The sequence below is a fragment of the Leptopilina heterotoma genome, unplaced genomic scaffold (genome assembly GCF_015476425.1).
Source record: "Leptopilina heterotoma isolate Lh14 unplaced genomic scaffold, ASM1547642v1 Lhet_209, whole genome shotgun sequence".
Classification (NCBI taxonomy): Eukaryota; Metazoa; Arthropoda; class Insecta; order Hymenoptera; family Figitidae; genus Leptopilina; species Leptopilina heterotoma.
Window position 1 is genome coordinate 245,224 of NW_025110924.1, and position 14,446 is coordinate 259,669.

General features: G+C 25.9%; 1 protein-coding gene across 1 annotated transcript in view; it reads left to right on the forward strand.

Moving 5' to 3' along the window:
* Window positions 1-14,446, forward strand: part of LOC122501388 (death-associated protein kinase related-like) — a 161,121-nt gene that overhangs the window by 137,324 nt on the left and 9,351 nt on the right. Inside the window, exons 4-5 of the mRNA XM_043610795.1 lie at window positions 5,902-6,028; window positions 8,010-8,238. Coding sequence (XP_043466730.1) covers window positions 5,902-6,028; window positions 8,010-8,238 — 356 coding nt within the window. The remainder of the gene's footprint in view (window positions 1-5,901; window positions 6,029-8,009; window positions 8,239-14,446) is intronic.

The window sequence follows — 14,446 nt, forward strand, 5'->3', positions numbered from 1 at the left end:
TTTCTGCGAAGAATTTTCTTTCTTTTGAAGATAATTGAATTTTACAAAGAATTTTATCAGAACTTTTGGAAATAATTCAATTTCCAGGATGAATATTATTATTTATGAAGATAATTAAAATTTTGACGAGAAATTTAAAAAAAATTTTAAATAATTGAATTTCTAGGATGAATTTTGTTATTTATAAAGATAATTGAAATTTTGACAAAAATTTTATTAAAATTGTTACAAATAATTAAATTTCAGAGAAGAATTTTATTATTTATAAAGATAATTTTAAATTTTTAACAGATTTTTTTAAAAATGTTTAAAAGTAATTGGATTTTGAGGAAGAATTTTGATATTTATAAAGATAATTGAAATTGTGATGAGAATTTAAAAAAAAAATTTGAAAATAATTGCATTTCTGCGAAGAATTTTCTTACTTTTAAAGATAATTGAATTTTGCACGACTTTTATCAGAACTTTTGAAAATAATTAAATTTCCAGGATGAATTTTATTATTTGTGAAGATAATTAAAATTTTGACGAGAAATTTAAAAAAAAATTTTAAATAATTGAATTTCTAGGATGAAATTTATTATTTATAGAGATAATTGAAAAAAATTTTGAACGAGAAATTTGAAATTTTGACAAGAATTTTATTTAAATTCTTTGCAAATAATTGAATTTCAGAGAAGAATTTTATTATTTATAAAGATAATTGAAATTTTGAACAGATTTTTTTTTAAATGTTTAAAAGTAATTGAATTTTGCAGAAGAATTTTACTACTTTTGAAAATAATTTAATTTCTAGGATGAATTTTATTATTTATAAAGATCATTACTTTCTCTATAAATTTGAATTTGCAAAAAATTAAAAATGTTTACTGATTGGAATTAGTGACTGACTTTTTGATATTGAATTAGTAAATTTTACTATTAAATTAGTAGAAACGACTGTTTATTAGTAAAATCTGCTAATTAAAAAGCAAAAAGTCATAGTCACTAATTCAAATTAGAAAACATTTTTATTTTTGACTAATTCAAATTTAGAGAGTTTAATATTCAATTATTATCTAAAGTTTTAATTTTAACTGAAATTATTTTTTGAGTAAATATAAAATTATTGGTTAAATAAATTGAATTATTTGGGTAAATATAAAATTATTGGTTAAATTAATTTTAATTATTTGGGTAAATATAAAATTATTGGTTAAATGAAAAATGTCCAGTTAAATATAAATTATCTACTTAATTGTAAAATTATTAGTAAAATCACCCTTATAATTATTTGATTAAATATACAATTATTGATTCGAATAAAAAAAGTCTACGTGGTGCAAATAAATTTATTTACTCTCCGAGTAATAATTTCAAGAAGAGGAGAAATTTTTCCTCTCTCAATTTTTTTTATTTTGACTAATTTTGTTTTTTTTTGTCGTTTAAATTCTGTATAATAGTTTCTTATTCATTATATGTGTAGGAACAATGGCGTTAAGTAGTATTTTATTAGTGAAATAATTTTGCCTTTATTAGTGGCTTATTTTAAACATAAACGTTGCATTCCATTGGTTTTTAAAGTCACGTAGAGAGCTATGAAGTAATAATATATTCTTAAGCGCGTAAGTGTAAAAGAGTTTCCGCCATGACTGAGAAGCTAATAAGCCAACATTATGCTTTGATGTGCAATTTACTTTCGCGATTAAAAGCGCAATCCATGCAGGAGTTTCATGTCCACGATTTAGTCTATAGGCTATATGGCGAATTTCATTTCCTTTCATCCTCGCAATGCGTGGAAACTTTGCGGATGCACAAGGATTTCATATATTCGCATTTATATACAAAAAAAATAATTATGTCTGTTTGTACTTTTCCTTTTTTTCCTCCGAACTATTCGATAAGGAAAAAATAATTAACGAGAGTGAAAAGGGATTTTTTTTCGTAAGAAATGAAAAGAGAAATTAAATGAAAAGAAGAAGCTAAATGAAAAGCGAAAATAAAAAAGAAAAAGAAGGGAAAAGAGAAAATAAATTAAAAGAAGAAACTAAATGAAAAGCGAAAATAAAAAAAAGAAGCGAAAAGAGAAAATAAATGGAAAAAAGAAAGGCGAAAATAAAAAAAGAAGAAATTAATAGAGAAAATAGAGAAAGAAGAAAAGAGAAAATAAATGAAAAGAAGAAGCTAAATGAAAATCGAAAATAAAAAAAAGAAGCGAAAAGAAAAAATAAATTAAAAGAAGAAAGGCGAAAATAAAGAAAAGGAGCGAAAAGAGAAAATAAATTAAAAGCAGAAATTAATAGAGAAAATAGAGAAAATAGAGAAAGAAGAAAAGAGAAAATAAATGAAAAGAAGAAGCTAAATGAAAATCGAAAACAAAAAGAAGAAAGGAAAAAATGAAGAAGAAGAAATCAATTGAGAAAATAGAAAAAGAAGAAAAGGCAAAATAAATAAAAAGGAGAAAAGAAGAAATTAAGAATTAAAAGAAGAAGAAAAGGCAAGAAATAAAAATTGTGAGAAAAAAGAAATCGAAGAATTGAAGAAACTATGTGATTTGTCTTTGTGTCAGGGAAGATTAAAGAAAATAATAATTTGACGTCTGGCAGTTTAGTTGACAATTGAGTTTGTGTGTTACGTTTCGTTATAGTAAATTATCAGAGAGACGTGACTAGTTTGCCATATGAGTTGCCGGATGGCTTTAATAGGAAGATTTAAAAGATGCTTATACACCCAATTACGTCGTGCATTGCTCAGCTAGATCAAATATTATCTTGAATGATAATAAGCCGAATAGATATATTAATGTTCATCAGTGCAATCAAATTTCAAGATTTATTCTCATATACAAAGTAATTCGATTTCGTTTACATTCAATGCCTTATTTATTGAGTTAAATTATTACATCATTCAGTATTTTCAGTAGTACTTTAAATAATTCCATTATATAATAATGTCACGTGTTAAATAAAGGCAGTAATAATTTACCAAGTTTGGAAATTTTTAAATTAGGTCATAAATAATAAAATAAATAATAAAAATAATATTAAATAAAATAAATAATATTTTTTATTTATTTTCATAAATAATAAAACTCATCGCAGAATTTTCAATATTATTTTTAATAAAAATTTTAATGGAATTTCTCCAAAAGTGTAATTATTCTTAAAAATTTTATTAAAATTCATCGCAGAATTTCAATTATTTTGAAAAGCATTCCTTTTATTTATTAGAATTTAAGTATTATTGTCAATAAATTTTTAATTAAATTTCTTGAAAGAATTAAATTATTTTCAAAAAATTTTAATGGTATTTTTTTTAACAATTCAATTTTTTTTCGAAATAATTTTAATAAAATTCTTCGTAGAAATTTAATTAAATTCAATAATTTATCAAAATTCAATTATTTTCAATATCCTACTATTTCAATAAAATTTCACTATTATTGAATTCTTATAAAGTATTTATAAAAAAATTAAAATAATTGGATTCATTTCAAGAATTCATCAATTTTTTTTCAATAATTGAATTCTTTCGAAAAAATCCAATCAAAATTGTAAGTTGAAAATAATTTAATTTTTGTTAAAATTTTTATTCTAAATTCTTTTAAACAATTTTATTAGAGTTTTTGTAAATAATTACAGTTATTTTTAAAAGAATTTCATTAAATTTTGTAAAAAATAATTTAATTTTTTAAAGTAATTTTAATCGAAAATAAATTAAATTTTGAAAATAATTGAAATTTACAAAGAATTATATTAAAAACTTTTGAGAACAATTGAATTGTTTAGAAAAATTTTATTTAATTGAATATTCTACTAGAAATTTTATTAAAATTGTATTGAAAATAATTGAATTTCTCTCAAACATTTTGTTTATGAAAATATTTAAACTCTTGAGAAAAATTTTATAATTTTAAATTTATAAAAAGAATTAAATTGTTTCGAAGAATTTTTTTATCAGAATATTATTGAAAATAATTTAATTTAAATAGTATTTTTAAAAATAATTGTATTCTTTCGAGAAATTTTTTTTTTTAAATTGTATTGAAAATAATTTAATTCCTCCGAAACGTTTTGTTATTTATGAAAATAATTGAATTCCTTTGTAGAATTTTATTATTTATAAAAATATTTTAATTATTACGAAGAATTTTCTTATTTATTGAAATAATTAAATTCTTGTAAATTAAATCGAATTTAATTAAAATTTTTAAAAAGAATAAAATTGTATTCTTTTCAGAAATTTTATTAAAATTGTAGTGAAAATAATTGAATTGCATAAATTTAATTAATGAGAAAAATCTCGACTCCTTTTCTTTTCAATTTTCGAGACCAATTTGTTTTTGTTTTTGAAATACATAAATAGTGTTAATCGTACACTTTGTATGCGAAGAGAGTGCGTTTTGTAATACATATAGTCGAGCTATAAAACCAATATAACAAATTACAATAATATCCTTGAATAAAATGCGTATAACCCAAACATTGCGGGTCGAAAGTATATTTAAAGAACGCATATGTAATTTCTCAACGAGAATATGCTTTCCTCGAGTACTCATTTTTCAAGAGGGTCTCGGATTATTATGGAGTAGCAGCTTTGATATTAATAGGTGGGTCGACATTATTAAACAGTCTGAATAAATAACATTTTGCTGACCCCTACAAAATACCGAGCGATTAATCGCATATATGAGAGTAAAATGCTTTATCAAACAAAAATAAATCCTTTTGAAAATAATGAATTCACTCAAGTGCGAGTACATATTGTCAGGAAATGTATGTACACTTGAAATTTATATATCGAAGGAGAAATTATGCACTTTGTAATTAAAAATAATAAGAAAAAAAAATATCAGATGCACAATTGTGCATCTGATATTTTTTCTCTTATTATTTATTAGGAAAATAATAATTTAAAAAAATGGTAGAATTTTTTTTCTAATTTATAAAAAAATGGTAGAGAATTAAAATGAAATTAAAAATAATACAAGAATTAGTAAAAAAAAAAAGGAAAATAGTACAAATATTAAACAGAAAATAGTACAAGAGTAATTAAAAAAATACAAGAATATTATTTAAAAAAAAAATAAAAATACTACAGAAATGAATAAAAAATGGAAATAATTGCTAATTATTTAATAAAGTTATTTAATCCTGCGGCAAATGACTTTAATAGTTTGCCTTTTAACAAAGATAGTCACAGTTTCATAAAGTATTTTAAATGGATATATAAACAGTAGTAAAGACTCTACTAAACGCGTTTGAGAATTGATCGTTTAATACATACTCGAGACTTACGGTAGACATTTATCGGAGTCTTTTGACCCTTTCCGTTAAGTTTAGAACCTAACGAAAGTAATCGTTTCCAGTTTGTGTAAACTTTACTAATTTCGTATACATATATATATACTCGAATTGAGGAAATTGTATTTCTAAAAGTTTATTCGTTACAAGAATATAAAAAGATGTGAATTACTTTTCCGGAAGAGCGTATAGCTAGCCATGCAAATTTAATTATAGAATCCCGTCTTAATTGGAATAAATTTTAATGATAATGAGTTTGTAATTAATAATATAGACGAATAAATATTTATTTTCATGGAAAAAAGTATATTCAAATTTTAATATTAAATTAAAATGTAATATTGGATTGTAATATTTGATAATAATATTCATATAATATATTCAATATAATAATATTCATATAATAATATTAATTATCATAATTTAATAATTATTTTATTATAATTTATTGTCTCAATTTGATGTCCTTAGAAAAAATAGTGCTAATTATGATTATTTTAATAATGATAATTTTAATTATTAATAAAATTAATAAATATTAAATTAATAGAATATAAAAATAATTAAGACATTATTTTATACTTGAAATTAATGAAAATTTGTAATATTCTGATTACAGCCCCAAAATTTGGTATTGACTGGAGAATTTCCGGACTGTGACGTGAAACTCTGCGATTTTGGAATTTCACGATACATCAGCCACGGTGCAGACATTCGTGAAATTTTAGGCACACCCGATTATGTTGGTGAGTAAATTTTCTTTGAAATTAATTTCTAATCATGCAAGTCAATCTTAGTTTGCAGTAAAAAAATTATCATTTTCCAATTAGTTTATAAACTATATTATTTTTAGTTAAAATTGTTAAAAATTAATTAAATTCATTATTATAAATTATTATTTATTTATTTATTTATTTATTTATTAATACTTTTGTATTAATTGTATTTTGTATTTTTTTGCCTTCTTTTATTTACCGAATAACTGAATAAATAATTCAGTAATCTGAACGAAAGGACAATTTAGTCCGTTTTTAAATAAATAATTAATTATAATTAAAAAAAAATTGTTTAATCGACATTATAATTTCTTTGACAAAAATTGATTAATTATAATAAAATAAAAGTTCATTCTCCATTCGATTTTAATTATCAGAAAAGAAGTATAAATCAAAGGATGATTATTCACGTTTTTTTTCCTCTAATGTGACACGTTTTTTTTTTTTGTTCTGAAAATGCAAAGTCGATTGAACAACATTTCAATAGCTCAATCACTTGAACCTTGCTTCTAGGGCTTCTCAATGTCACTTTAGTAAAATCACAGTTCGATCAATAAAACAATGTAATTCCATTAAAAAAATACTCTGTTACATAATAAAAACTCTCGCAGAGCTAATATTACAATTCTTCTGACAACTTTTCCTTTCATTAACACGTTTTGTTAGAATTATCATTTTATTCCTTTCAATTATAATTTTTAAATTTATTCGAATAAACATTTAAGAAATAATTAAGGAATTATTATTTTTTCCCTAAAAATAATATTATTTTTTGCATCGAGTAAACAATATTAATTTTTAGTAAATAATATTAATTTTATTATCGACTAAACAATATTAATTTTTTTATTTAGTAAACAATATTTATTTTGTTACCGACTAAACAATATTAATTTTTTTTATTTAGTAAACAATAGAAATTTTCTTATTTTTCAATTATAATTTTTAAATTTATTCGAATAAACATTTAAGAAATAATTAAACGAATTATTATTTTTTCACTAGAAATAATATTAATTTTGTTATGGACTAAACAATATTAATTTTTTTATTTAGTAAACAATAGAAATTTTCTTATTTAATAAACAATATTAATTTTTTTATTTAGTAAAAAATAGAAATTTTTGTTACCGACTAAACAATATTAATTTTTTTAATTAGTAAAAAATAGAAATTTTTGTATTTAGTAAACAATATTTATTTTGTTACCAACTAAACAATATTAATATTTTTATTTAGTAAAAAATAGAAATTTTCGAATTTAGTAAACAATATTTATTTTGTTATTGACTAAACAATATTAATTTTTTTATTTAATTAAATATTAGTTTAGTTTTATTTAGTTTAATTTTTTTATTTTAAATTTCTATTTCTAAAAATAGATATTTTCGTATTTAGTAAACAATATTAATTTTTTTTATTTAGTAAACAATAGAAATTTTTGTATTCAGTGAACAATATTAATTTTTTTATTTAGTAAAAAATAGAGATTTTTGTATTTAGTAAACAATATTTATTTTGTTACCGACTAAACAGTTTTAACTGTTTTATTTAGTAAAAAATATAAATTTTTGTATTTAGTAAACAATAATAATAATAGAACATTAATTTTTCGTATTAATTTTTGGATTTAATAAACAATATTATTATTTATACAAATTTTTCTATTAAGTAAACAATATTAATTTTTGTGCCCAGTAAATAATATGAAAGTCTATTTTTATCAAACAACATTAATTCTATTATCGACTAAGACTAAACAATATTAATTTTTGTATGCAGCAAGTAAAATATAAGGAATATTAATTGTTTTATTGATTGAACAATATTAATTTCTCCATAAAAAAAAAAAAAAAAAAACAATGAAATATCCTCCATCATGTAAATAAATATACAAGAATGTAAGATAATATTTTCCTCCACATATTTGCATAATTAATTTTCTTTTTAGCCCCGGAAGTTCTCAACTACGAGCCAATAAGTCTGGCCACCGATATGTGGTCAGTTGGCGTTTTGTTGTACGTTCTACTAACAGGTTGTTCGCCATTCGGAGGAGATACCAAACAGGAAACATTCTGTAATATTAGTCGATGTCGACTGGACTTTCCCGACGATCTTTTCGAGGATGTTTCCAAGGAGGCTCAAGATCTCATGCGGAAACTAATGGTCAAGGATCCAAGGTAAATAGAAAAATATCCAAGAAATAAGAAGTCCTTATTTCTTCACCTTTATTCAAAATACACATCTTTGCCTCGAAAAAAAATACACATCTTTACCTCAAAAAAAAAAAAAAAATAGACATCTTTACCTAAAAAAAAATACACATCTTTACCTCAAAAAATAAAAAAATTCACATCTTCGCCTCGAAAAAAATACAAAGCTCTACAAAACTTATTTATTCCCCACTGGCTTATTAAATCCATACAAATTTATTCCAATGACTCTATTTAAAAAATTCTATTCAATCACCAAAATTCCCTTCTTATATATTCGAAGGCGAAATAACTGAATTATTTGCCAAAAAAAAGCCTAAATACACAAGTTCGACATTTAATCGCAGCGAAAATAAATTAATCTCAAGATCACCATCAATATTTTCTCAGAGCGTTCTGTTTGACCAAAACTCGAGGATTTTCGAGAATTGACGAATTCCTGAATATGAATTTCAATTGAGCTTCGATTTGCATTAAAATTCGATTTAAATTAATGTTCGATTTGAATTAAAATTGGATTTCAATTAAATATCGATTGGAATTAAAATTCGCCTTGAATGCAATTCGATTTAAATTAAAATCCGATTTTAATTCAAACACGATTTAAATTAAAATCCGATTTGAATTACAATACAATTTGAATTAAATAGTATGATTTGAATTAAAATTAAAATTTGACTCGAATTTGAGAAAAAAAATTAATATCGAGAAAGAAAAATGTTATATTCAGAAATAAACTACTTTCAGTGACCCGGAAGATGAAATATCTTCTATAAAAGCTTTTCACTCGAGATTCGTTTACCTCGAGAGACAAATGCCATTGTAATCCTGAACATTCACCTTTGATCCAAAGATTTCTCACGCAAGGCCACAGCCCAGTTCTCAAGAGTCTGTCGAGAGTTAGATTCTTGAACGTGTATAGAAGAGAATTTTTTTCCATCAACTATAAATATTTGTTTAAAAAAGAAGAAGAAAGAAAGAAAATGATGATGATGATGATGATGATCCTGAAGCGAATCATTGACCTATAGTGCAAAAAGGTCACATTGTAGTGGCATAGAAACGTAAATAATCGACAAATCAGTAACCTCGCATTAGTAATGCTGAAGGTAACAGGATAAATATACACGCAATCTAAACAATACTCAACACACTCTATAGGTGATTGTGTATTTACTTGCCACTCAATTCCTCTCAAATGAGATCTTCTTTTTATTGTAAATTTAAAAGAAGTAGAAAAAGAAGAAAGGTCACGAAACAAGGAAGTTGATACTCAGGGTTTCATTACAATTTACATTTTGTCAATTTGCGAAATTCTGTGTTTGCGAAAATTAACAAGAAGGGGTTCATGACTCAAGTTAATTTATTAGCTTTCGCAGATGTTAACGAAATGTTTGAATTACGTTGTTTTTTTTGTAATCATCCGGAATGACGAATAAATGAATTTTCTTGAATTTACGGACTCACTTGGGAAGACCCGGATTTTGCCTTGAACTCAATGAACAAGTTGCGAAATATTTCATTTGTATTCACACACAAAGGCGATTCTAATTTTAACTAAAATTCGTTTTACCAATGTTGCTAATTCAAAATTTCAATTATTTTCATAAATAATAAAATTCTTCTCCGAAATTCAATTAATTTAAAAAAAATTTTAATAAAATTCTTGTCAAAATTTCAATTATCGTTATAAATATATTAGATTTATTTAATTTCAAAAGTAATAAAATTTTACGCAGAAATTCAATTATTTAGAAAATTTTTTTTAAATTCTCCTAACAATTTTAATTATTTTTATAAATATCAAAATTCAATTACTTTTAAACATTTTTTAAAAAAAATCTGTTCAAAATTTCAATTATTTTTATAAATAATAAAATTCTTCTCTGAAATTCAATTAATTGCAAAAAATTTTAATAAAATTATATTAAGTTAATGTACGACCGACCGACCGACCGACCGACCGACTCACACCTCTTTCTATTCTGTCTAACTATCTTTGAAAATACTTCACTCACACATATCCAAAAAACACATACCCATGAATGTTACACATATACACAAAACACATACATGTCATGTCACGCATGCGCAGTAGTATTTCATGAATGTCACGCATGCGCAGTAGTGTTCTATCAATGTCACGCATGCGCAGTAGGGTTCTATCAATATTACGCATGCGCAGTAATGTTCTATCAATGTTACACATGCGCAGTAGTGTTATATCAATGTCACGTATGCGCAGTAGTTTTCTATCAATGTCACGCATGCGCAGTAGTGTTCTATCAATGTCAGGCATGCGAAGTAGTGTTCTATCAATGTTACGCATGCGCAGTAGTGTTCTATGAATATCAGGCATGCGCAGTAGTTTTCTATCAATGTCACGCATGCGCAATAGTGTTCTATCAATGTCAGGCCTGCGCAGTAGTGTTCTATGAATATCAGGCATGCGCAGTAGTGTTCTATGAATATCAGGCATGCGCAGTAGTGTTCTATCAATGTCAGGAATGCGCAGCAGTGTTCTATGAATATCAGGCATGTGCAGTAGTGTTCTATGAATATCAAGCATGCGCGCAATTCACCCACACATGTATACTCAACATATACACTAATCACATGTACATGTATACTCACACATGTACATAAATTATATACACATGTATACTGACTCATGTGCAGATATAAACTGCTACATATACACAAATCACATATATAGATTTAATAAACGATTGATAATATAAATTGCTGAATTTTTTAAGATTCGTTGATGCACGTAGTGTCTGTTGAAATTTTTTTAAATATACGTAAGTACCTCACTCGCTAATGCTGCGCTGTCTGTGTTGTAAGGGAAATTATTTATTTACTTGTGTATTTACTTATTCCCAAGTGCGAAATTAAAAACAGCCCAAAACTGGCCCAGTGACGGCATAGTCAGTGCCTACTCTTGGCAGACAATAGTGGCCCGACTGTCGGGAGGTTAACCGCGGTAGGCCGTCGGCAGCCAATCATCGGCCGATTCTCGGTAAACATTAATGGCCCATTATTGGCTGCCATTACTCCCCAGTGTTGAAAAAATTTAAAAAAAATATATTTTTTATTTAACTAACTAATTAATTCATAATATTTATACAGTTTATTTCCCTGAATTAATCGCAAACTTACAAATATTTGAAAAATTCTTACCGCTCGCGGGGATCGATACCTGAACCTGACGCACCAAAGCCTAACACTCTGACCACTCTGCTACTCTGACGTGAAGTCGAGGAAGCAAAAGGGTTCTTATAAGCTATACTACACTGGCCGATACTGTGCCATTATTGGGCCGAGCTACGTCCCAATATTGGCAATTATAATTTACCATCATAGATACAAAATGATAGACATTAATATGGCATTCCTGAGCCAAGGTACGTCCCAATTCTGGCAATTATAATTTGCCACAAAATGTTTTCCATTAAAGTGCCACTAATGTGCCATTAATAGGCCGATCTTCGTCACATCACTGGCAATTGAATATTGCCATTAAAGATTGATCAACTTTGCCATGAATGTGCCATTATTGAGCCAAGCTACGCCCCAATACTGGTAATCATAATTTGCCATCAAAGATACAAAATTTTTGCCATTAAAGTGCCATTAATGGGCCGATGGTCGGCACATCACTGGCAATTGCTTTTTGCCATTAAAGATTGATCAACTTTGCCATGAATGTGCCACTATTAGGCCGAGAGCTGGCCCAGTCTTAAAAAATTTGAAAATCTGACCATCGGCGCCATCATTGGCCCATCAATGGGACGTTTTGAACACCAGTAATGGCCCAGTAACTACTGCCAATTCTCGGCAGACATTACTAGACCAATTATGGGCCGTTTTTGCAGTCTTGGCATTTCGCACTTGGGTTTGTTTGTTTGACAGAAATCAACAATAACTTTTTAAATGGATTATCAGTGAAAAATGACTTATATTTCTGTAAGTGTAATTTTCAACTGACTTTTAGTAAAATTATTTGTTTGACAGAAATTTACAATAATAAATAAATCACAATACAATAACAATCAGTGAAGAATGACTGATATTTTAGTACTTTTCAACTGATTTTCAGTAAAATTCCACTGATTATGAATCCAAAGTCACTTTTTAAAAATACAAAATGGCGAATCCAGGATAGCGGACGAAAATGAAAGATTTAGTAAGAGAATACGTAAAAATAACATTTCGTATAATGTACAATGACAATTTTTTAAAATGTCACTTCATAATAATTTTTGTCTTATTACACAATGATTTTAAGTAAAATAATTTATATTTTTATAAATATTAATAATTTTTTACATTTTCTAACCACTATAAGGTTTTAATTTTGTAAATGTTCAAGCTCTAGTTTAGAAAGAAAAATTTATATTATTATATAACAATATTGTCTAGACTTGCAAAAACCCAAAGTCTAGACAAATTTGTCGTAACAATATTGTTACAATATATATTGTAACAATATTGGTGACGGTGACGTGCGTAAGAATAATGCAGTAAAAATTTCAAAAAAACATTTCTCAAAAAAATTAATAAAATAGCATTTTTATATAGTTTACGAGATAAAAATTCCTGAAAAAAAAGTGTTGAAATTATTTGATTGAAGAGCGTTCACAAATGATGTCACGCAATTTTTCGGGATTTTATAACCCCCCCCCCTCCCCCTGTCAAACAAATTTCATGCAATTTCACATGTAAAAATACATTGTGTCACGTTTAGTAGAGACCCTCCACCCTCCCCCAAAAAACGTGACATCATTTATGAACGCACCCTTGCAAATATCTTGCAAAATATTAAAAATTTTGTAAAACTTTTTGGCACACTTATTTAGGACCCTAAACACTATCAAATTACAAAGTACCCAAGTATCACGGAATATAACCTTAAATTTAAGGAAATATTGCATTTCATATTCGGAATATTCCAGTGGAACGTTCCAGAGATCTTAAACCCCAGTAGCACGTAATATTGGGAACATTCCAGCAATATGCCACGACATTGAGGCAATATTGGTAATGTTAAGGCAATGTTCTCAATATCGCTGTAATATTACGTGCTACTGGGAAAGTAATATTAAAATGTCCGCTGCACAGGAATATTCCAAGATATAAACATTTAGGGAATGTTCCACGATTATATCGAAGAAATATTCCAGGATGATGTTGAAGGAATGTTCCACCGTAATATTAATGGAATATTCCAGGGTGATGTTGAGGGAATGTTCCTAGATAATATTAAATATGTTGAAAATACCATTGAAAATCGTTTTTACTAAAGAAAGAAGATAAAGAGAAAAAAAGTCAAATTTTTTCAAAGTATGAAATTTTGGAATAATTCCAGGGAATATTCTGGGAATATTCCCTTAATATTCATTCAACATTACCTTGGAATATTCCATTAATATTACGGTGGAACATTGCCTCAACATCATCCTGGAATATTACTCCGAAATTACCGTGGAACATTCCCTCAATGTTATTTTTGGAATATTTCTGTGGGGCGGACATTTTAATATTACTTTAAGATCCCTAGAATATTCCGAATATGAAATGTAATATTCCCTTCATTTTAAGGTTATATTCCGTGCTGCTTGGGTATAAGCAAAACCAAAATTTCGTCGGTTCATAGAGCCATGGAACGCCCCATATAGCATTTTAAGATGATTCACATTGTGAACAAGTTAAAACCTACGATATTGGCTGGTTTTAATAAAAAATTTAGGGGAAAATGGGTCAAAAGTACTAAAAGATGGGAAAATATTATTTTTGAAATATCTTTTTTATTTTTTGTGCAGGGGAGCGTGGGGTAATGTGAGCTTTCAAATTTCACGTACTTAAAAGCCTTAAAATTCGCTGCAATGTCTAGAAAATCTTCTACAACCTTTGTTTATATCATTCCAAAACAAACGATTACATTCTTGACAAATTTTTAGTAAAGACAAGGGAAAATGTATTTTTTTAGTTTTCGTTGTAAACATCACCATAAGTAGTTAAAATCGTATTATTTAGTTATGCTTTTTCATTATATTATAGGTGAATATGTGTAGATATGTATACTTGTATAAAAATCGAGATAATAATAAAATTTGTTAATATTTTTATTTTTTTATTCAAATTTTGGCCTGTAACAATTCTGTGGGGTAAT